This window comes from Uloborus diversus, chromosome 7 (genome assembly GCF_026930045.1).
Source record: "Uloborus diversus isolate 005 chromosome 7, Udiv.v.3.1, whole genome shotgun sequence".
Classification (NCBI taxonomy): domain Eukaryota; kingdom Metazoa; phylum Arthropoda; class Arachnida; order Araneae; family Uloboridae; genus Uloborus; species Uloborus diversus.
In genome coordinates this window covers 146,742,559-146,767,916 of record NC_072737.1, presented here as the reverse complement: position 1 = coordinate 146,767,916, position 25,358 = coordinate 146,742,559, and the positions used below count along the sequence as shown (strand labels likewise).

At 33.4% G+C, this 25,358-nt stretch overlaps 1 protein-coding gene across 1 annotated transcript in view; it reads right to left on the bottom strand.

The window, feature by feature from the left end:
* The window catches only part of LOC129226935 (excitatory amino acid transporter 3-like), a 32,718-nt gene extending 8,127 nt beyond the window's left edge, over window positions 1-24,591 (bottom strand). The window contains exons 1-8 of the mRNA XM_054861564.1: window positions 24,505-24,591; window positions 12,415-12,613; window positions 8,747-8,960; window positions 6,172-6,214; window positions 5,026-5,125; window positions 2,706-2,832; window positions 961-1,194; window positions 284-478 (exon numbers count right to left, since the gene is read on the bottom strand). Of these exons, the coding sequence (XP_054717539.1) occupies window positions 284-478; window positions 961-1,194; window positions 2,706-2,832; window positions 5,026-5,125; window positions 6,172-6,214; window positions 8,747-8,960; window positions 12,415-12,613; window positions 24,505-24,591 (1,199 nt within the window). The remainder of the gene's footprint in view (window positions 1-283; window positions 479-960; window positions 1,195-2,705; window positions 2,833-5,025; window positions 5,126-6,171; window positions 6,215-8,746; window positions 8,961-12,414; window positions 12,614-24,504) is intronic.
* Between the last annotated feature and the right edge of the window lie 767 nt (window positions 24,592-25,358).

The window sequence follows — 25,358 nt, the reverse complement described above, 5'->3', positions numbered from 1 at the left end:
GCAGCGTTGTGGTGCTGCAATTAGGATCTGCGAAGCCGTCACAGTTTTGCCAGTTTAGGTTCGCTCCAACTATAACTGACAATTATTTTCAGGAACTTTCTTGATTTTTGTTTGTTTGTTCTTTTGTATTGTAGATGTGTGACTGTGTGAGTGTGTGTAGTGTACACGTACTGGGGAAGAAGACACGGATGGTTTGTCGACTTTTTGTGCTGATTTTTTCAAAATTTATAACTCATGAAGAAACATAAATTTACTTTTCAATACATAATGTAGTTCTGCTTACCAGACAACGACAGTTTCCGCAGCGCTCAGAGTGATTCCTTCCAGTTGAGCTAAAAATATGGTGGACATTGTGACGTAAAATGTTCCTCCATTCATATGGACGACCATGCCCAAAGGCAGAACGAAGCGAGTTACACAGAGATTTAATTTATTGGATTCTTCAGCACATTTTACTGTGGCTGGAAGAGTGGCAGCACTAAAAGGAGAGAAGGAAAATAAAGAAATAAATGAGAAAAAAAATATAATCAAAAATAATTTTAAAACCATTTTGCGCAAATATATTGCGGAGCGAGTACTATTAGTAGGTAACAACAATTTTTGCACAATAGAAGCCACGGTTACAAATTTCTGGTAGTTTAGGACTTTTTTAAAAGAAAAAAAACATTACAATATATCGTGCAAATTCATAGACAATTGCAGACACTTGTTTTGTGTTGTCAATGAACTCTTTTCTCAATGCAGAAAAGTAAACGGATGTAAAGTGATCCATTAAAAGGTTTTTGAATTTGGCTCATATAGGATGTCTTTAGCTCGAAAAGCTCATCTTTCTACATTGAAAAGGGGAGCAATTGAAGCTCTGAAACTCGTATCTGCAATTTTCTGCAAATTTGTGCGATTTAACGTTGTTATATTTCTTTTATTTTTCTGCATTTCTTTATTTTTTAAGACTTAAATTACCTAGAAGATGTGCCAAAAGCTGTGAGTATCGCTGGAAGAAGATTTAGATGATATCTAATCGGATTCTTCCTGACGATGATCAAGTACAGAAGTGGTAAAAGAACGAATTGGTGAAAGATGATGCACCCAAATGCAGCGACCAGAAATACCCCCAAGTATCCCAACAGCTGTACTGGAGCAGAACTCTCTAAACCTTCCCGGAACATCCAGAAGAACATACCAACTGGTAATAATCTGTAAGAAATAAGAGAAAAACTATTATGAAATGGTAAAATTATGCATACATATTGCAATAAATACATTATTTTTTAAGGATATTTTCAAGAAATAAAAAAAGAAAAAAAGAAAACTTATAAAATCTAAAATGCACGATATCGCAAACAATAACATTTACAAAGGTAAGGGACTGATTAATTCAATGACAGTGAAATACTTCACTTTTCACCAAAAGAAGATGCAAAAAATTTCGTTTTTAATATATTTATTAGAAAGCAACTTTTTAGATTTGCTGATTCACTATTGAAAACTAGTAAAGTAGACCATCTGTCTAAGTTGACCCCTTTTGTCAGGTACAAAAAGCACTTTTTGTTTGTCTATAAGTTGATCACCTGACTAAGTAGATCACAAAGTACTGCACCGCAAGTTTCCAACTTGGCACAGGTTTCACTGCAGAAGTAATGACAAACTTTTGAATAAAACCAAGGTAATTAAACCAAAATTTGCTATAAAAAGGCTATAAGTGAACAAATATTCCTTTACTACAAAAAAAAAAGTAACTATGGAAGAAAAATTCTCTTTCTATGCATATTTGACTATATTTGTGCTTTACTAAAGGCGAACATCCGGTTTACAAGCGGAAAAGGACTTATATATTAGTTTTCAGGAGTGTCTGATTGCCGTTACAGATGTTTCTTAGCCTTAAAATTAAGCAGAGTCACATTGAAATCAACGAAACACGCTCATCAAATCCCCTCCCCCCGCCCATTAAATAGAATCGTCTTCACTGACCGCTTGCCAATGGTGTCGTTTCCAAAATTTTAAAAGTATTTTTTTCTGAAAGAGCATGCTTAAAAACATAGAATCTGACCATTTTTAAAATAATTTCTTTTAGTTTAATATTTTTAAAAACATTACTTAAATCGGTGTTCTTTCATCGTTTAACGCTTCTGCCGATGACATCACAAATGATAAAATGCCATTCAGTGTTGCCATTCACGGTCCAAAGTATTTAATTCGCATCTTTACTCACGTGTATTGGCAACGATATGGTTGATAGCAAGCGTAGAGCACAATTAAAATTGGCTTCTTAATTTTATCATAACATGGAAATGCGGTAGAAAGATGCGCCATATAGTGCTTCATTGGTGACGTCGTAAAGACCACGCCTTGTTTGAAGAACCGGACATTTTTAAAAATTTATTAAAAAATAACTGTTGGGAAAATGAAAGTATTTTCTGGGTCTATGTTATTATTTTTTTTTTTGCTCATTCAATCCATTTCAATGACTAAAAGTACTACTGTTGACTGAAGGAAACCACCCCATTCCATGACAAACGTGAGCAGACAGACTGTTGAATTTACTAAAATGCAGATTATAAAACTGCAGTAAAACTACATGCCTAAACTGACGATTGTCGTTAAAATATGTTTCAAAACTTATCTCGGGTTGCATCACTGGAAACGCACTGCTTAAAATTTAGTTTAAATTTTACTAAAAATAGTTTTAAGAAAACGTCACTACTCACTTGAGGAAATATTTCATGATGCTTAGAATTACTGCATTGAATTGCTCAATAACTTGATGCAAGACTTCTCCTTTATCACCTAGAGCAGCCAGGGCGCATCCGAATAATATACTGAATGTCAATAAGCCTGGAAAAAAGAGCAAAACACATCTTTTTACGGTGTTTCTACGAAGACTTGTTTAAAGTAATGAATTGTGAGAGTAAACAGTTGAAAATTATACACTGTAAAAGAAAATAATACAGGGTGTCCAACCTAATCGTGCTCCAATAGCTAATTTCTAAACCGTTAAAGATAAGCGTATAGTTCCAATTGAAAAAAATATTTAAGTTACTTAAAGAATCAAAATTTATGAAATTTTTGTCAAAAAATAAAACTTTGTAAAAAATACAAAATCTTAACTATTATATGAGGTAGTGAGAAGCAAAGGGATGTAAGTGGACATCTTCAAGTTTTGAGTAAAACGCGTATAAAGATAATGTCCTATGTAGGCTTTAATTGATTTTTTTTTAAAAATCATGCTATACAGCAGCACCTATCAGGGCTACTAGAACTAGCTCTTGCCAGAAGACAGACAGGGGGTTCCCTTACAATTGGCACTGATTAGCTCCAAATTTTAAATTTTACCACTTACATCGCTTTGCTTTTCACTGCTTTATTTTTTGTAAAATATTTTTGAAACTTTAACATTTAAAATTAATAAAAAAAAAATAAAGAAAAAAAATCACTTTTCTAAGACCGTAATTGACCAAGTTAAAAAGTTTTGAAAAATCACGATTTTTGGAGATTTTATGACGTCAGAGAGCTGCTAAGGGGATGTATGCAAATTGACTAAGTGCTTTAAGAGTTTTAAATTGATTTTGGCTCTTGTCATGCTTTTGCTTTGGAGTGAGCGTCAGAAACTCAAAAGCTTCAAGCAGTCAATTACTATTCATACTTATAAAATGAAAAATAACTCGAGGAAACAATTGTCAACGAAATTCGATGAAAAAGAGTTGAGCTGTTCTGGAGTACAACAGGCATAATAATTTCAGAACTGCAATTACGTTTGTTCTATGACATCCAGTTTTTTTCTACTTTATGTGAATGTTAGAATGAGACCCATGTGACCACTTTCCACAGGCGAGCACATATCACAAGAGGCCTGAACTTCCCTCCTATTGGCGGATGTAAACCATTTAAAATTAAAATAAAACGTCTCTTTTCCAAAGCATTTTATTATTATCTTCACTGAGGAATGTAAAATAATTTTGTGTTCACCAGAATACTAAAACAGAAAAGTTTTTTTTTGTATTTTTTTGAGGCCAGCAACATTGCTCAGAATGAATCCAGTTTCGTCGCTAAAGACAGTCTGGATTCATACGATTCCAGTCCAATCCCGTAAAACACGACACCACCCCAAGCGGAGGCGACAGTTTGAAATCCCTAACTGTACCTTTGTTTTCAGCATTACAACACACCTACAGCTGAAGTGATATTGTCGGTGTGTCATATGATACATAGTCATCCCTAATAATAATTCACGACACCATGACAGCTTAGGTACGTTTTCCAGGCTTCAGTCACATGAGTGAACTCTCTGCAGGGCTCCCAGGAGCTTATTTATAAAAGGAAAATGCTCGGTCACACACAGCAAGGGTGTCAGAGAACTTCCTCTTTCACATTATTACTTTCTCTGGCCAGTTAGATGTTCTGATTTGTCAAAGATCGAACAGATCTGGTATCGCTTCTTTTTACAGTTAGTTGGATAGCTTAAGAGTTTGATTGTATTAGAGGAGCGTTTACAGTAACTGTGATACGAGGTGACATAGGATAGCGCAATAAACTTTAAAGCCTCTATGTTTGCCTATATCGTCTTGTGTCTTCCTGCAAGAAATGGCCCAACAGGGTGCTAAAACCTCCTTTCATTTGAAAAATTTCCTGTAACTAATGATCATTTTTTTTTCATTTTGTAATCACTTTCTCATACCAATCTCGCCCCTTACGCAGGTAAAATTTTGTTTCATTCTGGCAACTTTTTCTAGGTGCGTCGATTTTTTTTCTTTGTTATAGAGTGTATTTTAGTCCTGGTTTTGTTCAAAAGGGAAACGAGGGACTAGCAACAAATAGTAGTAAGCAGATAGCTTAACTGAATTTTAAAACGGAAACCGTATGCTTATTAATGTGTAAAAGCAGCACCTACGTTGACTTAGACTATTCTAAAACAGTACTTTAATGACAATTTACTTACGAAATGGCCCTTTCCAGTGATATGTTGGTTTACTTAAAAGCAAGTGAGAAAAAATTAGTTATAGTAATGTGTACAGAAAGGTGAAAACGTACCCATAAAATTTACTCCTTTCTTTTGTTGAATAGTTTTCTTGTAAACCACAGTACCATCACTGGAATTTGACACGTTGCGTATTTCCACGTGGGTAAATTCCTGTTTTATAGAGATGTTCTTCATCAGAATTTATTCGAAATTCAATTATTTACGTCGATTATATGTTTTACTTATTTAGTATGTATTATTAGAACATAAAAATATTTTTTGCATGCATGAATTATAAGTAAACAACCTTAGTATTTAAACTAAAAAATAACATTTATTTTACAAAATATTTATTAATAAGTTTCATAGATGGGTTTTTCTTCAAGATACTAAAATTGTTTGAACAAAGAGTTACGACAGGGATCCACTTGCGGAGATCATTAAGCGTCACACATAACAGAAAGAAACATCACAAACAAATGAAATTATCAACTATCAAAGGGACTTTTGGCCCTCAAACTACGAAGGACTGCGTGTGCCAGGCGCTTTGCCTTCAGAAGACAACATAATAGATGGTGGTGTCATCTATGGACAATTCGAGAATTTAGAACCAGGCCAGGAGCCGAATAACTTTCTGGTCTGGCACCCCCAGAGGTATCGTTTCACTTGGAGGACATTGTGACCACGAGCATATTTAACGTCGCCCAGTCACCATTAATGACGACGGTGGATCTTCGACCAACGAGGAACAGAGACCCTGCGGCCCCAAGTCCAATGCCTTACTGATCAGGCCACCACGGCCCAAAAGAAATTAACATCCCGGGCATCACAGCTTTCTTAAGTGCACGCGGGCCACTGTCAGAGCAAGCGCTTTCCGTCGATCGGGCATGGAGACCCCCCAACTGACTAAGTTCTGCCTGCAGCTGCTAAGATGCAACTGAGATCCTAGTACTCATTGAAGCTAATAAAGGAAAATGAAAACGAAACCTGTCTTCATAATTTTCTAGTGCGCTTATGAAATTAGTTGCATTATCGAAAACCTTTCAGTTAGCCACAAAAGTACTCTCTTTGGTAACTGCCTCATGATTTGTGTTAATTTAAAATGAATTGTTTTGCCACATGATTTATTTTGAAAAAAAAAAAAGTATGAGTATTTTCTGCAAAATAAAAAATATGAGGAGTTATTTTGAATTATAATCATGTGCGAAATTTCATACCTTCACAAAGGTAGCTTCAACTATGTTTTCTGGAATTGCATTCCTAAAACGAAATTTTTATTAATATACACACATACGTATATGCTTTCTGTTACAAAAATCTTTAAACGCACTTTTAACTGAAATATTTTTAATAGAAAATATAGAATGATTATTGCATTTATCAAATGTTTAAATTAAAATTTGAGCGCTTGTAAGTAACTTTACTATTGATTGAATTTTTCTTAAAAGTATCGTTACTACTGCTAGGAATTATATTTCAGATGTCATATATCAGGTCTTATTCAAAGCAAGCTTCTTTACTCAAACTATTTCAATTGCATTAAGTCTTATCCGTATTCCAATTACACTTGTATGTCTGCATGCTTCCGTGCTAAGCGCAGAAGTGTAATCTGCAACCGAGTTCAAAATGAGCAATTTCTTTTAAAGGTATAACGCCTCTATATACATATTTGGTTCCATTGTCACTTTTTCAGATTTAAAAAAAAAAAGCTCTCCAAACGCAAATGACCGCAAAACATTGTTTTGAGTAAAATATGTTACAAAAAACCACCTGATGAAAATAACTCAATTTTGATTTAAAAAAAAAAAAAAAGACAGGTACGACTTGTGTGTTTGAGAATTGCACCAATTAGATTCGTTTGAACCTTTTTTCTGTTCTTTTTTTAAGTTTTATTTATACGTAGTAGTGTGTAGAAATCACTTCAAAATATTTTTTTTCGCATCGCACTACTCACTATTCCATTTTTTTTTATAGTGCGCTACACTTGAAACTAATAAAAAATTGAGCTACTATAGTAGTGTCGCTACTTGTAACACGTTACTTCCGACTACTGACCTAGCGTATGCACGCTACGTGAACCGCTTATTTCAGATACAGTGAAACCTGTGTAAGTTGACCACTTGCGGTGCCATACTTTGCTGGTCAACTTAGACAGGTGGTCAACTTATAGAGGGTAGTAATGAAAACTTTTATTTATTTTTATTTATTTATTTATTTATTTATTTATTTTTTGTCATTTCTTGTCTTATGCATTTATTTTTTAACTATTTGGAATACTTTAAACTCACTTTCATTGTTTGACATTACTTTAAAACAATGAAAAAAAATGTTATATTCAGTCAATTACCGCCCATTACCCAGGGCTAAAGCAGAAATACATGAAATACACCAAATTCATGTATTTCTGCTTTAGCCCTGGCTAATGGGCGGTAATTTACTGAATATACCATGCCTTGCCATCAATTTTCGAGTTGAACCGAACCATTGCTTTGGTCACTCGGCTGGTCTGTGCTAATTCTACATTAGCTACCAGTTTGTTTGGCCCTCTTGGCTTCCATAAGAGGTTTTCCATCTCCAGCTCAGTCACTTTCCTATGCCGGGCTGATGAGTGCTAATATGCACGAAACTGCAGTCCTCGGCTGGAAATGACTGAGCTGGCGGTGTATTTCATGTAAGAAAAAATGTTGTTTAAATATTTTTAGAGATTATTTACCAGAACGACGCATAAAGTATCATACAAATTTAAAATTTCTGTGAATTGATCAAAAAAAAAAAAAAAAAGTCTTATTGCTTATGAAAAACTACTTACTTGATATTAACAATTCCTAAAAATTCATAACAAGTCAAAAGTGACTCAAATTCTTCATTTGATTTTTTTCTTGTACATTTGTAACCATGGTAATCTATTTTTCAACAAAGTAACTCCTTATTGAAGTTTGGCTCATTTTCTGTGACTTAACATTAGCCGAATGTTTTTCTATAGAAACATTAATATTCATAGGTTTTTCTAAAATGTCTGGTTACTTATTTGAGGCATAACTGATGAAACTTTTAGTACAATCTAATGCTTTTGTCTAGTGGTCAACTTACAAAGGGTTTTTTACAATACTCCAAACCAAAGCTGGTGTATATTCGTGGTCAAGATAGACAGGTGGTCAAGATAGAGAGGTGGTCAAGTTACAGAAGTTTTCCTTCATTACATAAGATAGGACTAATTCCGTTCCTGCCAAAAGCGGTCAACTTAGGCAGGTGGTACACTTACAAAGGTGGTCAACTTTACAGGTTTTACTGTACCAGTCAGCGCAAGGTCCTAAAAGTTTCGGTAACGCATTTTTGTCATCATTTTAAAAATTTTCACTAAGGTTTACAATATTTTAAACTGAAAGAGATGCATAATTAGGTATATATATATATTTTTTTAAAGCATTGTAATTTCTATTGAATAATTGAATAGGATAGTTTGAATTATTTGCTAAAATTATAAATTTTGTCATTGGACAGGTTTCAATTAATTTGATTGAATAATTTGACTGGTTCAATACACGATCCAATCACCGGCATAGGCTAAGGCAGATACAATGCCCAGAAAATATGCCTGATGTAGGGGGTGAGTTTACTTTGTATTTAAAGCACTGTAGTTAGGCTTTATCTATGGTGTTTGACCAACGTTTATGTTCATAAACTGCCATCAGTTTGTTCGTGTGAGATTTTTAAAGATTAATTAAATATTGTCATTAACAAAGCACTAAAATTTTCTTACACTTTTAACATAACAAAACATTCATACTTTACCATAGAAGATCCAGCATCGAGTCCAAAATGACCCCTTTTCTACCAGAGTAGCTGGCTTGCGACTGAATGCTGGTGTCGGAAGTGATCTTCCCTGGCTGTATCAAGTGTCCGGCTGTCGCTCCCATGATAGAGGCAAACGTGGACAAACCCAAAAAGAAGCCAATAGTGATTGCCACCATACGAGCATCGCCGCCTTTGCGTAAGCTGGCGACACCTGTAAATGACATTTTATTAGTTTCCAAGAAGTTTGAAGCTTTATCTTGCATAAAACTTTAGTACACAAGTATCTTTTGAAAGTAGAAGTTTTGTTGTTGTTGTTTTTAATCTCCCTTTGGTCTGACGGAGTCAGACCAAATCGATGAAGCCATTGACCCTTATGAAATCTGACGCTAGCAGTGGACTGTCGAATATGTCGTTCCAGTCCAATCCCAGGCAGCTCAATATATGCTGTGGTGATGCCTGGTCTTGTTGACATTTAGGGCAGATGGGGAACCTCTTGGCGCTTCCAGAGAAAGTGAGACTTTTCAGATGTCCACTGGCGAGGCGAGACAGAAGGGTGTTAGTCTGCCTGTCACAGGGAAGGGCAAGAGATTGTCCTGGCCTTTTGCCTTTGTACCAATTGTGAGATGGAGGTGTTAACCATTTTTCTTTATTATTGGCTTTTTGCTTGGAGAACAGTTCTAGATAGGTGAGCTCCGAGGTGAAAGGTGTTGGATGGGCAAGACTCTCTTTGGCAAGAGTATCGGCCAGCTCGTTACCATAGATATCGACATGGGAAGGGATCCATAGAAGTTTTGTAACAGTAGTAAGCAACGTAGGTAAAGCGCTAATAAGCAAGCTAGCGGAAGCTGCTTTATCTACGTTGTTCACTACTATTCATTTCCTGTAAAAGTTTCGTTATTGTTGCAGAAATCATTGAGTTTCTTGTTTCTACAGATAGCTCCTATCACAATCTTAGTTGCGAAAAAAAAAATTTAAATTAAAGACGTCAAAACTCAAATGAATGCCACGGGCTGGATGCGAAGCGTTATGTACTAAATGCTGCTTTTATCCACAGAGGATTATATAAAGTCGGGTATAAATAAAGGTGATTCCAGGGGGCATGGATGCCACCGCATAGGAGAAGCACCCGCGAGGGTGCTTCTCCTATGCCTATTCTGGTCGGTGGACCAGAAGAGTTTGAAAAGCATGAGAAGCATAGAAAAATAAAATCAAAGGAGCACCAAATGTGGTCAAGCAAAAGAAATAAACAAGGGTGATTTCTTAAAAAAAAAAAAAAAAAAAATCAAAGGTTCAGACAAAAAAACAGAGAGGGGGGGGGGGGGGAGGATGAATGCAAACATTTTGTACCAAAGTTAAAAGAGTACAGTTGCGGAAATGCAAATTTCCTAAAATATAATTTCACTTAACAATCCCCTTCCCCCTTTTTTGGCGATGCTGTTTCGTAAACACGCCAAGATGAAGGATAGATAACTAATTGAATGACTTTGATCCCTTCATCCTTCTTGTTTACATTTATTAAGTCCTTATTATTTTTCTTGGAAATCTTATGAACATGATGCAAGTTCAGGGTTATCATAGACACTAGATGAAGAGAGAGAAGTGATAAGAGAAAATAAAATAAACTTTAGAACTATTAAATATAAATGGAATGAGTGGAACTAATTGATCTACAGGAAAAACTAAATTTACAAGGAAAGATTGATCACTCGATTTTTCTAAAAGCCATATTATGAAATAGAGCATGTTATGAAACAGAGACAGCACTTTTCGGCAGTTTTGTTGGAATTGAAAACCAGATACGTACACTCAAACCTGTTTTTGTGCGGTCATTTTTTGTGCGATTTTTTTTGTGCGGTATATGAAAATTTCAATCAGATTGTGACTCAATTGACGAAATTATTTATGAAGCGAGTGCGAGGTAGTATCGTAAAGTGAAGACAGGGGCATCTCGACGAGAAGTCACTGCGACCTGTCAAAAATTTCCTTATTTGGGAAATTTTGTCCGACTGTTCGGCAAAATTATCATCAATATTTAATTCCGTTTAAAGATAAATTTTTGGGTTATTTTCTACGTGAGAGTTTTTTATGCGGTTCCTGTCCACCTCAATTTTTTTTTTTAAACTTTGTTGCGAAAACAACTTTTTATAGCTAATCGTGAAATTTTGAACAATTTTTTATGCGATTTTTTTATGCGGTCCCTATTTTCCGCATAAAAACAGGTTTGTTTGTATAAGGGGAAAGATACCTCATAACTTTATTTATTTTCGAGTTGTTACTCGTAAAGAAACTGAGTAAATAGTATTTTCTGCAGCTGGAGCAAGTTTCGTGTACAGTAGAACTTCGTCTGTCCGAAATTCTTTTGACCGAAACCTCGTTTAACCAGAGTCGGTTTACTGGACTATTCTTTATTGAGCAATCACGAATTGCTTACTAAGCTCACTTGACCGAGATTGATGTTGCTCTGATTTTTCAGACTAACATGACTACAAGAATAAGCCTAGATAGTTGATTTAATATTTATTAAGAAGACAAATCTTCGTTGCCATGGTTACAAATCGTTTGCGTTCAATCAAGGCTTAACCTTAGCAGATTTTATGTTCAAAAAGGTGGGAGACTCTGTAATATTACGGCCTCCAAGAGTGGGACAACTCTTAGGCGGTGGCGTGTATGCCCTACACACAGACACACGCACACACGCCTACACACACCCACACATTCATACACACACACGCATACACACCCACACTCACACCCACTTACACCCACACCCACACACGCCCACACACACATACACACCCACACACTCTCACACACACACCTGCACACACACACACACATCTACACACACAACCACCTACACACACACATACATACCCACACAGCTACACACCCACATACATACCCACACACCTACACACACACACACACAAGTCTCAACGAGTAGGGACTTATCGCAACTCGTGATTGCGAAAAACATAATTTAATTCAAGATGTCAAAAATTCAAATTTAAATGTTTTCACTTTTATTCCTGTTTTTGGCAAGTGAACAACATCACTTCTATTCAAAATCTCCAGAAGCAGCCCCTTCTACTGAAGATACAAGTTATCTCTACATTTCTATTACTTCTGTTTTTCTGAAATCTACAGTACATTTTTGAAACATTAAATAGTTCTACTTTTTAAAATGCCATTAAACTCGAATGACATCAAATGTAGAAGTTAAGTACTTTTTTTTATTAAGTAATTATTTTAAAAATAAGTATTATGTTTAAAGTTAAAGACAAAAAGTTGGGTTGCTTGTATCACATAAAACATAATAAATATCAAAGTTTACTATATTGCATTTCATTAAATGTATATTGCATTTTCGGTCGTGTGTGAATTTTACTGATCAAACTTGTTCATAATTATAGTAATGTAATTAAAAATATATTATATTTTAGACATTTTTGCAAATGTGAACATGTTTAAAGCTACAGTTAAGTTTCTTCTATCTCCGGAGAGTCATTTTTCAGTACTTATTTTATCTGTAATTTTCGATTTATTGAATGAGGTCTGGACCGATCATTCAGGTTCATCGAGGGTCTACTGTCTTTAAAACAACAAACGTGTGACGATTATCATCATTTTTTTTTTCAAAGATGTTAAGTAGTATTGCTACTAACCTAACACAAGACTACAGAACAACAGAGGGACTATGATCATGAAGAAACTTCGCATCACCAATTGTCCAGGAAAACCAATGAGGTAGATGGTGTGGTTGGAGAGATTCTGTGACTGGAGAAAGAAACCGATGATGTAACCTCCGAATGTTGCCAGCAACAGGAGAAGAACAAAACCATTTCTGCACAGCCATTGCGGACACTGCAAATGGATAAATAAATAAATAAGAACATTAATTGATAAAAAATTCAATTTGCTTCTGACAAACTAAGTTTTCGCTATCAAGAATTGCAGCTAGGTTTTAAAACAGTGTTTTCCTTTTTTTTTTGCAATGAAAACTTCTTTAGGCGCGGTGAGCATTTCTGAGGTGGGGAATAACTATCCATTTTGCGACACCGCCACCTCACCTCACCGACATCTGTACTACAGCCCATGCGCAGTTTCTCTCTGCTCCTTTACGTGCGTTGCTTTCGTTAGAAATCCGTTTCCTGAGTGAACGTGAATTCAATCCTCATCCGAAGCATTGCCGTTTTTCTTCAGAAACAAACATCTTTAAGCTTATATAATATTTTTGAAGTGAAAACTTTTTTGGACGCGTTGGGTATTTTTTGAAATGAGGGAGAAAAAATGTTTCTGATATCTATGAGAGATGTATTTGCGTTGCCACTCTGAAAATGGGCAGCTAGTTGTAAAGGTTGCTGTTTATATTTCACCATCTAAGTCTATAAACGCAACACAAGAATTTTTCAATGAAAATTTATTTATTTTTTCTAAAGACGATTCTGCATTACTTCAATATAAAATTGGGGAGAGTTTTGATGATTTGCCAATGATTTTTAGCGGGGATTTCAACAACAAATTTGAAGATGACCAAAATCTACCATCAAATAAATTTTTAAATGTAGAATTTCATTTAACGATGTCCAATAATTGCAATCTTAGCACAACGAGATATAAAGCTACAGTTGATGCAGTCTTTACAATGTATTTAAATAGATTCGGATCAAAGTTTTTTATTTCCTATTTTAGTTACCATAAACCTATAGTATCAATTTTGGAACATAATAATAATGATCAAGACGCAAAAAAATCATGAAATTTTTGAAAAAAAAAATAAAAAAAAATGGGATTTTTTGATTTAAATCTGATTAATTTTTTTCTATCATTTTTTTTTTTCGAAATAAACCCCAAATTATCTGGCATGCCCCAAAATTTGAATTTACCAGAATGCTGGTCAATCTCAAGGCATGTCGGCTATTTTTAGCATTTCGGCTAAAGTTCAGTATGTGTACTGTTTATCATTTTTATGCATGGAAAACTAAACAACACAAACTAAGATTTTTTTTAAAATTATTTCCTATATTTGCATCAATATTTACTTTATAAACGAACTGAAATAGACCATACCAAAATGTATATAATTGATGCTCGAATTGCTGAAAAACGTAAAAACTACACTGTAGCTGGGTGATTTTCAAATGAATTGAAACATTAGGTTCGACAAAAGTTAGAAATTTTTGTTGTTATAAACATAAAAACTTTCATAGATTCAAATTCCTTACAATTTATGGCTTTCTAACCGGATGGTTGTTTGTGAGTTAATTTGCTTATATTTTAGAAATTCCAAAAACCTTCTTGCCAAGTCACCATTATTCTTATGAGTGTTACCTTTATAAAACATTCCGTAATTTCTTTTCAAAAAAAAAAAAAAAAAAAAAACAAATTTTGATCAAACTGTCTTAAATACTCAGTAATAAGTCAAAATGGTATACATATTTATGTATTAAGAAAATTTTATGTATTTGTATAACTGTTTTTCTCATAAGTGTTACTTTGTTTCTTAAATAAAAAATAAAGTTTACGATAAAACCATATTTAATTAAACGTTAAATATTTTCATTGCAATTACCATGAATAGCTAAAAAATTTCAATATTGAAAATAATTTTTAAAGATTAAAGAAAAAGTTTATTAATAAAAATTCTGAATTTTAGCTACAGTAACACTCATGAGAGATGAACATGAAATAATTTATTGTTGAGTTTGGGCTTTAATTCTTCTAAAACATGTAGTTACTTGAATACTATATCTTAAGAGTTAAAGATTTTTCTAAACAACGCACCCAACTTTCATTTTTGCAAACATTGGCTTTGCGTCAGTGTTCTCTCTTCAATTTTTAATATATCGTCGCCTCAGGGTAATTTTAAGCTATCTAAACCCAGAAATAACACTAAGATATCCTACTATCCTACTGTTGCTCTGAGGCGACGATATGTGAAAAAATATATCTCTTCGATAAAGGTATGAGTTAAAGGTAATACAATATCCATAATTATGGATCTACTCATTATTTGGGTCTCTTTTATCGAGTGTTAGCTTTTAAAAGTAAAACTCATGAGCGGTATCACTCATGAGATTTATAGAAGAGTTCTTTGCTGGAATAAATTCTATCGGTATTTTTAAAGATTTAATTAGGTCTCTTGTTTCCTTAATACAAAGTAGATTAATGCCTAATTGCATATTTCCATACTTAAAAAAATATTACAAAATAAATGGGTGACACTCATGAGATTTGATTAAGATACTATTCATATTGAATACTGTACATTTCAATATACAACATGTACAGGGGTGCCCCCATAAGAGCAAGGGCACCCCCAAAATATCGTAAAGACCCCCCAAAAGCAAGAGCCCCCTCAAAATGAGAAAAATATCCCCTAAAACACCTCCCTAAAAATTTCAATGGCGCAGTCTGCGCCATGAACCCCTCCCCCAGGTGGGCACTCCTAACATATAAGGAGTCAGGGGAAAATCTTCACAAAAGGAGTTAAATCTTCGAAAATACCGATAGAATTTATTCCTGCGAAGAATTCTTCTATAAATCTCATGAGTGTTACCGCTCATGAGTGTTACTTTTAAAAAGTAACGTTCATGATAAAAGAAACCCAATTTTCGACTTGCACATTCTAAGCAGATACAAACATGGCTTCTCAAACACTGTTGCTAACTACGGTAAAGAAATGTTTTGCTCATAAAAAATATTAAATTCTCTGGGGTAACACCATTAGTTTCCTTTAAGGACACTCGCTGCATTGAATTTTAAAATGTTAGATGAGCATTGAGCAGTTCTGTAAAATCGGTTTTTGTTGTGTTTAAATAACAAATATTTCTTCTTTCTTTAATGCACAAAAAAATAGAAAAGTTTATACGAACTTTCTAGTCAGGACAAGGAAATTTCCATTACTATCTAACTGAAGTAATAGAGAAGGCTTATAAATTTAAAGCCGTGAAAAAAGAAACTGAATGCAATGTAAAACTGTGCGTCACTTCATGCTTATGCAGCGGCAAAAAAAATAAATAAAAATAATAACAATAATAATTTTATTAAAATTTAATTCAAAGGAAAAAGTCTGGGCACCAAACTGTCAATCGTTTTGAAAATCATCCAGCTGATATTTTGAATTTACAAGTTGTAAAATTTTAATTTTTAAAACTACAATTTAATTTTAAATGAAAATTAAACACATAATCCACACACGCGTGCGCGCACAAACACAACAAATTTATTTTGTAGTTTTAAATTTTTACTTCTGTCGGCAGTCCCATGACTGCCTAATTTTGTTTTTAATAATAATAATAATTAAAAAAAAAAAAAAAAAAAACAAGGTTCCGATTTTTTTTAAACACTTTTTAGAAGTATTTTAAAACAATTCTTATTTTTTTCCATTTCAAATTTATACGCTCTATAAAAGATTGCTCCATGTTTCTTAAGGTTAATACATGAAGCTGTAATTAAAACATAAATTTTATCGATATAGTAAAAAATAAAGGTGTGAAATTTTAGTACTAAAAAAAGAATAAAAATGAAAAATGAAATATTAAAAGAATTCATTTAAATGTATTTGGCATGATAGATTCGAAAACTAGATACGATTTAAATTATACTTATTCGTAATTACCGTATATAAAAGTTTAATAATCTATATATATATATATAAAAATGGAGTTTGGTAAATTTGTTCCCTAAGATCTCAGAAACTACCCGGCAGATTTGGCTGAAACTTTCACCGTTTGTTCAGTTCGGTACTGGGAAGGTTTATAGACCAGTTCGAAAAAAATCCGATCGATAGTTCCCTTTTTATTCCAATTTTAGTCCCAATTTTCGCATAAATGCACCAATATGGGAGTGGAAAAAAACGTGCGCATATTAACATTATATGTCCATCGAAAGCGCCAATTTTTCTGCTGAAGATAGCATCTGTTCGAAGTTTCGAAGTTGTATAAAAAACGAGTTATGAGCTTTTTTGTTCCCTGTTCGAAGGCTTTCATCAACCCAAGTCATTATTTAGTGTGCCATCTCAACTCCCAAGAATTGTTGCATTGTTGAAAATTTTTGCGTTTCGTCTGACTTTTTGAGGCTTTTCTCAAGTCAAATCTTAAAGTAACGTTTTTGCACAATATTGGCTAAAAATAAATGGATTTAGCTGATCATTTTACTTTTAAACTGAACTTATGTAATTAATGGTTTATTATTATTATTTATGCTGATTGGACACTTGCTCACTATATCCAACCAACCAGCAGGAATATCGCCAGAATTTTTTCAGAAAGATTTCAGTAGCTGATGCATTTGGCAGTTTTTCCCACTGTCGTTGTTTTTTAGCCCAAAGACTATGTAATAATGTTTCTCAGCTTTCACCATATAAACAAAATATCGCCAATCAAAGATACTTAAAAAAAAAAAAAAATACTGTGTAAAATAATTCAACAACTAAATTAGACAAATTCATAAACCGCACAAAAACTTTCATTAATTTTCTTTTTGCACGATTTCAAACAATCGCCAAATTTTACTACTTATTTTGGAAACATTTCGGATGAAACCGTTTAGCGCCATTTTATTTTGACCAAAAGTATCTCAGCATCTGGCAACAATATTTCTATAATAAAAATTAGTAAGGAGGGGGAGTATTATCGAAAGTGTCCCAAAATGATTCTCGGAAATTTGGTAAGATTTCAAACCGCACCAGGTGCCCACAAAAATTGAAATTTCCCAAAATAACTAAAGCAAGTGTAAGGGGAACACGGGCGGCTACATTTTTTAAAACAGTTCGTACATCAATAGCCATACAGAGAAGGTTTTAGATTTAAAAAAAAAAGTACTAACAGAGATAAATCTTTTTAAACATGTAAAGTTTAATTTCATATTTCGGAAATTCCTCAAATTTGTATATGCTTAAATGTCGTGCTTTCGTTTCTAATTGAATACTATTTTGTTCTTTATACTTATTGCTATTTTAGTTTAATGAGTAAGGAAGAAGCTCGATTTTTAATCACGTCAAAAAGGTTTGTTTTAAATTCTTTCGCTTAAAACAGAAAACAAGGGCAAGTAACGATTGTTTCTCATAATTATTACTGACCCAGGCAACGCCGGGCATTTTTGCTAGTATACATATATTTTTTTTACAAAGGTGAAACACTGCATATTATTTTGCTTCGTGCTTTTAACGGTTATTTATTTTTTTCACCACTCTTTATTTTTAAGTATAAATCTTTTTTTCTTTAAATTTAATTGAAAAATTTAAAAGTTATGTCACGTTATTTTCGTTCACTGATATATACTCGTATAACTGCCACTTTACTATCTAATTCCATTTACAGTGGTCCCTAATCATCACCTGCACATCAGTGTACTTTTCTTTCTTTTTTTTCTTCTTTTGAGTGGTATTTGATGCATTGCGTATTTCAAATGAGGTGTGTCAAATACTATTAATTAACTTTTTAAAAAACATATAGAATTAAATGTGTCTCTGTTTTTTTTAAACTAGAATGGGGGGGGGGATGAAGGATTAAAAAATATAATTGAACAGATATTCCACGCGTTCTTAGTTTTCGGTTTTTTCGAAATTATCTCTAACCAAGCATTATGAGAAATGTTATTAATAATTAATACATTACTTGGGAACTTAATTTTTGGGAAATACTTTTAAAAACTTCTGCAAAATGTTTACAAAATTGTCGTATGGTAATTATGTTTAATAGAGTTCTTCAACCATCGTAAACTTGATTGCTAAAATTGAAAAATAAATTTTCAATACAAAGGGAAACGTAAAGTTCAATTAGATTTTTCGCCCATTTTGGACAAAATGGGGTCTCCTTCAATAGCGTAAAACGTTTTTACAATACGTTTTGAGTAAACTGTTATTAACATATAATTTACACAGATACAGTCGAGCCTCCATATATCGAACTTCCACATATCGAAATTTTCTATATATCGAAATCCCAGCAAATTTCAATGTTCATTACATAGAAAAATTGTTTCTATATATCGAAAAAATCTCTATATATCGAAATTTTTTTCGAGACATTCGTAGGTTTTTTTCCCCTACTTTAGACTGTTTGTCTCATGAAAAATGAAGGTTACGGGAGAAAATCATGTTTACCAACGGTTGCTAAGAAACTCTTAAGAAATTTGGGTTTGAGGGGTGTGTAGATAAGTCGTTGTTCCGTTCTGGAGTTCTTAAATTCCCTCGAGTTTATTTCAAATTTTAGTTGTAACCACTAACACTGTAAAATTAGTTTCAAGTTATCCTTTTTGTCTGTTGATTATCATTCCTAGTCTTTTTAGCTTCAGTAAAAATAATTCACGTTAAGTAGATTGATTTTTTACTTTTCTCTCGGATTACATTGTCAAAACGAAAATCCCCCTAATGCTGCGGATCAAGTTAAACTGCCTAAGAATGAAGATGTATGAAGGCACAAAAATGTAATTTCTGTTAATTTTTCAATTATTGACTTTCGTTTAATCCAATGCTCGTATAAATTAGAAATTGGGTTTCATGCACGAAAATTAGCTTTAATTTTAATGTTTTAGGAGATTTTTATGATAAAAACAGATTGTTTCTATATATCGTAATTTCTATATATCGAATTTTTTCCCGGCAATTTGCTACTTCGATATATGGAGGTCCGACTGTAATTACTTTAAACACTTGCTCTGAGCATACCTTTATCGCTTGCTTAAGAACATATTTGAGAATGTTTCTTTTAAACATAAAATATGTGCTCAGTCATCATTAATTAATTACTAGAATGGTTGAGCATTATTAAAAAGGCATGTGTTAGAACATTTTAGACATTTTCCGTTCAGATTAATATTTACACTGCCCCTATAATTTACCTTATTAAGGTGAATTCTAAGCTTGACGAACATTAAGCATATGCAATATACCATACATCCCGACTATCACATGCAGAGAATGCAGTTTCGTTCTTGTTAGAACTCATCAGTCTGGAATGGTGAATAACCGAGCTGGAGGCAGATTCCATCTCATTGAAGCTTAGAGGGCCAAAAAACTGGTAGATAAAGTTAATCACACCAGCGAATGTCCGCAGCATGGTGCGTTTCGTCTCGAAAATTTAAGTTACAGCTTCGGTATTTAGCAGTAAGTTATAGCCTCTAAGGTTCGATTACTAACTGCTAAATTAAGCATATGTTTACCGACTGGCATGAAGTAAACTAAATTGTACAATTCACCATAACGACTTCCTTAAACAGTACCCTCATCTCCTCACACAAGATGAAATCTTATTGAAACTGATGGATTATTTATCTTTCCAGATGGTAAAAATTTGCAGTCAAAATTGTAAACATTGTTTCAGTACAAATCCACTAGTCAAATAGCTTTTCACTTCCTCAATAGAACGGCATTGCCAACGAGAATAATTGCACTTCCTCGTCCATTTGTCCAATTCAATACAGTTACTGATTTCGATAGAATTGTGAAATCTATGTGACCTTGGTTAGTTCAAGCGTTCCAAGCCCTCCTGCTTAACACACACACACACACACACACACACACACACACACACACACACATATATATATATATATATATATATATCTATATATATATATATATATATATATATATATATATATATATATATATATATATATATATATATATATATATATATATATATATATATATGTATGTATATATATATATATATATATATATATATATATATATATATATATATATATATATATATATGGGTGATTCTACAAAAATGGGTAAATTTGTGCTCCATACTGATTACTTTTTTTTGTTTTTAATTAAAAAAAAACTCTTTTGGGAATGCTTTTATGCGTTTTTAGTACAGTCGACTCCCGCTACAACGCGATCCGACTTACGCGAAATGGCTATAACGCGAATTTTTCACGAGTAACGATTTTTAGGGCTAGCTCGAATTTTTCGCCCACAACATGAATTTTTTAGAAGGAAGTATCAGTTTCGTTATGTGCTACTAAATATTGACTTCGTGAATGTTATTACGTCCCTTTGAGCATCACTGACAGCCAAAGTTCAAACGCCAAACTAGTCTAGTGCATCAAATAACCATAATGGCACCTTAGTGTCACCTTCATCCATAGTTTGAAAATGTGAAGAAAAAGAACGTTTCTGATTAAAAAAATTTTAAAAAGGCAAAGATTCTCGATGTGCTTGAACAATTACAAAACGTCGAAGGTAGCGCGACAATAAGTATGAGTGAATCTTCCATATGTACAATTAAAAGTCAAAACAAAAAGATGTCCGTAAAAGTTTAGAACTTAGTTTCAATATTGAAGCTTGCAGAGCAGTCTAGCAAAGTAAAAATTATGAAAATGGAAGCTACGCGCGCTCTTGCATTGTGGATTAACAAAAAGATCAGGTAGAGGAGATGTAGCCACAAATTGAAATGTTTTAAATAAAAGGTGAAGCGTATTTAAAAATGTATTAGATAAGAATAACGATCCGATCTTGGAGCATAAATCATCACTAGTATCCTCATTTTTTAGCTCGTAAATATTGCTACTGTATCTACAGTACAGTACTATTTTGTGCATCATTTTAATTTTTCTGCATGCAGTGCAAACCGTGTTGTTTTATTTTATATCTTTTATTCCCATTGGTCATTCATTTTGTGCTACTTAAGTATTTCATGTTGAATAACAGTTTTTTATTTTTTTAATACAGTAAAAGTTCAGTTCTTTATGGAAGAAACTGTAATGATTAAGGAATGCTTTAGAGCAGTTTGAGGGGTGTTTATAAGTGCCTAAAAGTATTTGGTATGCTTTAAAAAATTTGTATTCATATATTTTTCCACAACGCGAAATTTCAACTTATGCGAGGAGTCTTGGAACGCATCCCTCGCGTAAGTCGGGACTCGACTGTACTATAATTCTATTTATCAACAATGTCAAATATTAATTATTATTTATTTAAAAATGTAATATTACATTGAAATATCATCCACATGCCCTGTCCTGTAGGCGTAATATTCACAATATATAAAATCTAGATTTTTTTTTAAAAAGTAATTTTTTCTCAAGATTGGTTTTATTTTTGAATGTGTATGTGTACAAGATGTAAATTACAAAAAAATCAAAATAATGTAAAAATAATATCTCTAAAAATGAATCTGAACTTTGTCCCAGCGATTATCAGTCATCCACATGTCTAAAAAGTATAGATATTTTTCTCTGAAATGTTTTATTCCAAAATCTCGAAACACATCTTAAAAAGAAGCATGGAACTTTTATTCCTGACCGAAGATTGATTTGGCTGTTCTGCAATTATTTTTTGATTAATAGCAAATTAAACTCAACTTTCAAAGTAAGTGTTTGTCATCATGATCATTAACATGACCTACAGAACGCAAGTAAAATGTACACGTAAATAAATTTTGATAATTATGAGTTCTAAATCTTACATTTGTAAGTTCTTATTTGAAATTAAGCTTGCAAATCTTCAGATATGACTTTATGAGAACATATTATGCTTGTGTTTTCACATGTCCATTTTCTTATGTCATTCACATGTCTCAATATGAGACATGTGGATGACTCAAAGGCCATGTAAATGATGAAATAAGATAAAATATAGGGGAAATTATGATATTAGTATTTATTGATATTATTAAAGATGGGTATAGATTAGTTTTACTCTGAGGAGTTTTTTCTTTTACAACAAATTTAATCGAGATTTCGTGATCATTTGGCTCATTAAAATCACAGCTGAAGACGTGTTAAATACCTTAGTAGCAGATTTCAAATAAATTATTTGAAAAATTTGCCTAATAATAATTTGCTAATAATTTTGACGATGTAGTTTTGTGCACTTGTTTCATCGCAGTAACTAATATCTATTTAATAGTTAATATCTAGCAAATTTTATTTTTTAATTCTTACATTGTCTTATTTTCTTTCTTGGCCAAATTTTAGTTTTGATTTTTAGTTGTTCTTCCAAAGAAAAAAGTAGGTGGCCGTGTATATTTGGCACATTAACCTCATAAAAATAGAAAATAACATTCATAGAATAATTAATATTATGGTTTTATTATTAACCATGTGACTGCTTATCCTGTGCTTTCGTCAAACAAGCGTTTTTCCTCCTTTATTGTTTTTTTTCTCAGTGCATTATATTTTCTTAAACATTGTGTATTTTACTTATTTATATTATGCAATAAATAGAAATTAACTGTAATTCAGTTGAAAATGATTGAAAAACAGTGGTGTAGCTGAAGTGGGGAGGAGGGGGCGGTTCGCCCGGTGAGCATACATAACAATCTTCTTATATTATGAGGTAGAACAATCTTCGCACAAGGTATAACAATCTTCAACAATTAGAACAAAAACAAACATTAAAGAATTGAGGAAAACAAATCCCAAATCGAAAATCCTACAAAATCAAATTATGTATTTGAATATCGAAAAAAAAAACCACATTTAAAAATCAATTTGCTGACCACAACAACATAGCCGATCACGCGTCTGAGCCGCGCGGCATGGCTGCTCGCAGCTATTGTCACTGTTGGCAAGCGCGTCAACTTACACCGCCATCTATTAGGAATTTATAGAATTAAACAATTAATTAAACATTTAATTTGCAATTATAAATACTTCGGTCAATCTGATTTCAAAAAACTAGCCTATAGCCTTTCTCAATAAATGGACTGTTCAACACAAAAAGAATTTTTCAATTTGAACCAGTAGTTCCTGAGATTAGTGCGTTCAAACAAACTAACAAACTCTTCAGCTTCATATTAATAGTATATATGTACATATATTTGTGTAGATATTTATGTATGGCATCTTACTGAAAAAGTTCGAAATCTGGTAACTGTAAACATCCGGTGATTATAGACATTCACATATCAAAGATCGGCGAAAGACTAATTATTTCTTGTGGAAGACATTTTAAAAAAGTTTTGGTCCTTCGCGGGACGAAACGAAAGATACAAATACAGCCATGGAGAACAGTCGTTTAGGCGGGCGGGTGGGGGTGGGGGGGGGGGGAAGAGAAGGAGGTAACAACTCCCCCTGACTTTAAGAACTGACTTTTGAAACGACGGGCTAAACACAGAGTCAAAATATGTTTGATTTCCTTCAAAACTTCAATTAAGTAATTGTTCTGTTGAAAAAATGCGTTTTTTTTTTTTTTTTTTGAGCAATCACGATTGTTTATTGTTCTCACTTTACTGTTTTTGGCATGCTATGATTTTATTTACCCCCCCCCCCCCTCCCTCTGCAGCACCACCGTCGACCGGCCTCACGATGCTGCTCCTCTAGCGAAAACCATCTCCAGGTTGTGTCCATATCCTATACGCATACATACACACACGCATGCCTACACACACATACACACACTCACACACACGTACACACATACCCACACACACATACACAAATATACACAAACACATACCCACGCACTCATGCCTGCACACAGACACAAACACACGCCTACACTCACACGTACACACACTCTCACACACACACGCCTGCACACAAACACACACACACCTACACACACACACACATACAAACACATACCTGCACACAAACACAAACACACACGCCTACATACACACATACCCACACACACACACATATGACTGCACACACGCAAAAAAAACACGTGATTGCGAAAAACACAATTTGAATTCAAGATGTCAAAATTCAAATTAATTTTTTTCCTTTTTTTTCTCGACTTAGCGTACTATTTTACGTCCGGTAAGAACCATGATGACGGAAACACTTACCAAACAGTTCTCATCTCTTTTCCTCTTGACATGAGATTTGCCACTCTTCTTCACTTCAGATCTCGTGGCAGCGTCCTCAGTCGCCATTGGATCTATTAAACTCCAGATGTATATGAAGCTGAGCTGCTGTGGTATGCTGAATCACGTGACATCCGTCCGCAATTTGACACCGCGACTTGCTCTTTAAGCTCTATGTCCGTTATGTTTTCCATTCATTTAGCACAATTTTTTTCCAAGTTTAGATTTATATCTTGATCATTCTGGGAGTAAAATTTGCGCGTCGTCCCACGCAATTCTTGAGAAGTAGTGACTTTCGCTCGCAAAGATTTTTCGTTTACTAACTTTCATCGCTTCAAACATTTTGGTCGAGAACATAAGAATAATTTATTTATTCTGGCGCTTTAATGCACAAATTTATTTGTTTTGCTCTTAGAAATTACAAATAAACACTCTTAGAAATTCATTTATGGAAGAAACACTTTTCGTTGTTTATCCAAGGATGAACTTGAGGAGAAGTGATAAGATGAAGTAAAGATGAAGGGGAAAAAAAGAGAAAATGTGTGACGTAAGCAGCAATACTGGAATATCTCGGAAATTCAGAGAAAATTCTGTTTTAACAGGGGTGCCCACAGGGGAGAATTATGGCGCAAGTATCGCATTTGATTTTTTTGGAAGGGGGGGGGGATTTATTGATTTATTTTTAATTTGAATTATTTATTTTATTTTATTTATTTATTTAGTTTGTGTGTCTGTATGTGTATGTAACTGGCGTAGCACATAACTTTTCTAATAGAATAATAATAATAATAATAATAATAATAAAATAATAATAATAATTAAAAATAAATAAATAG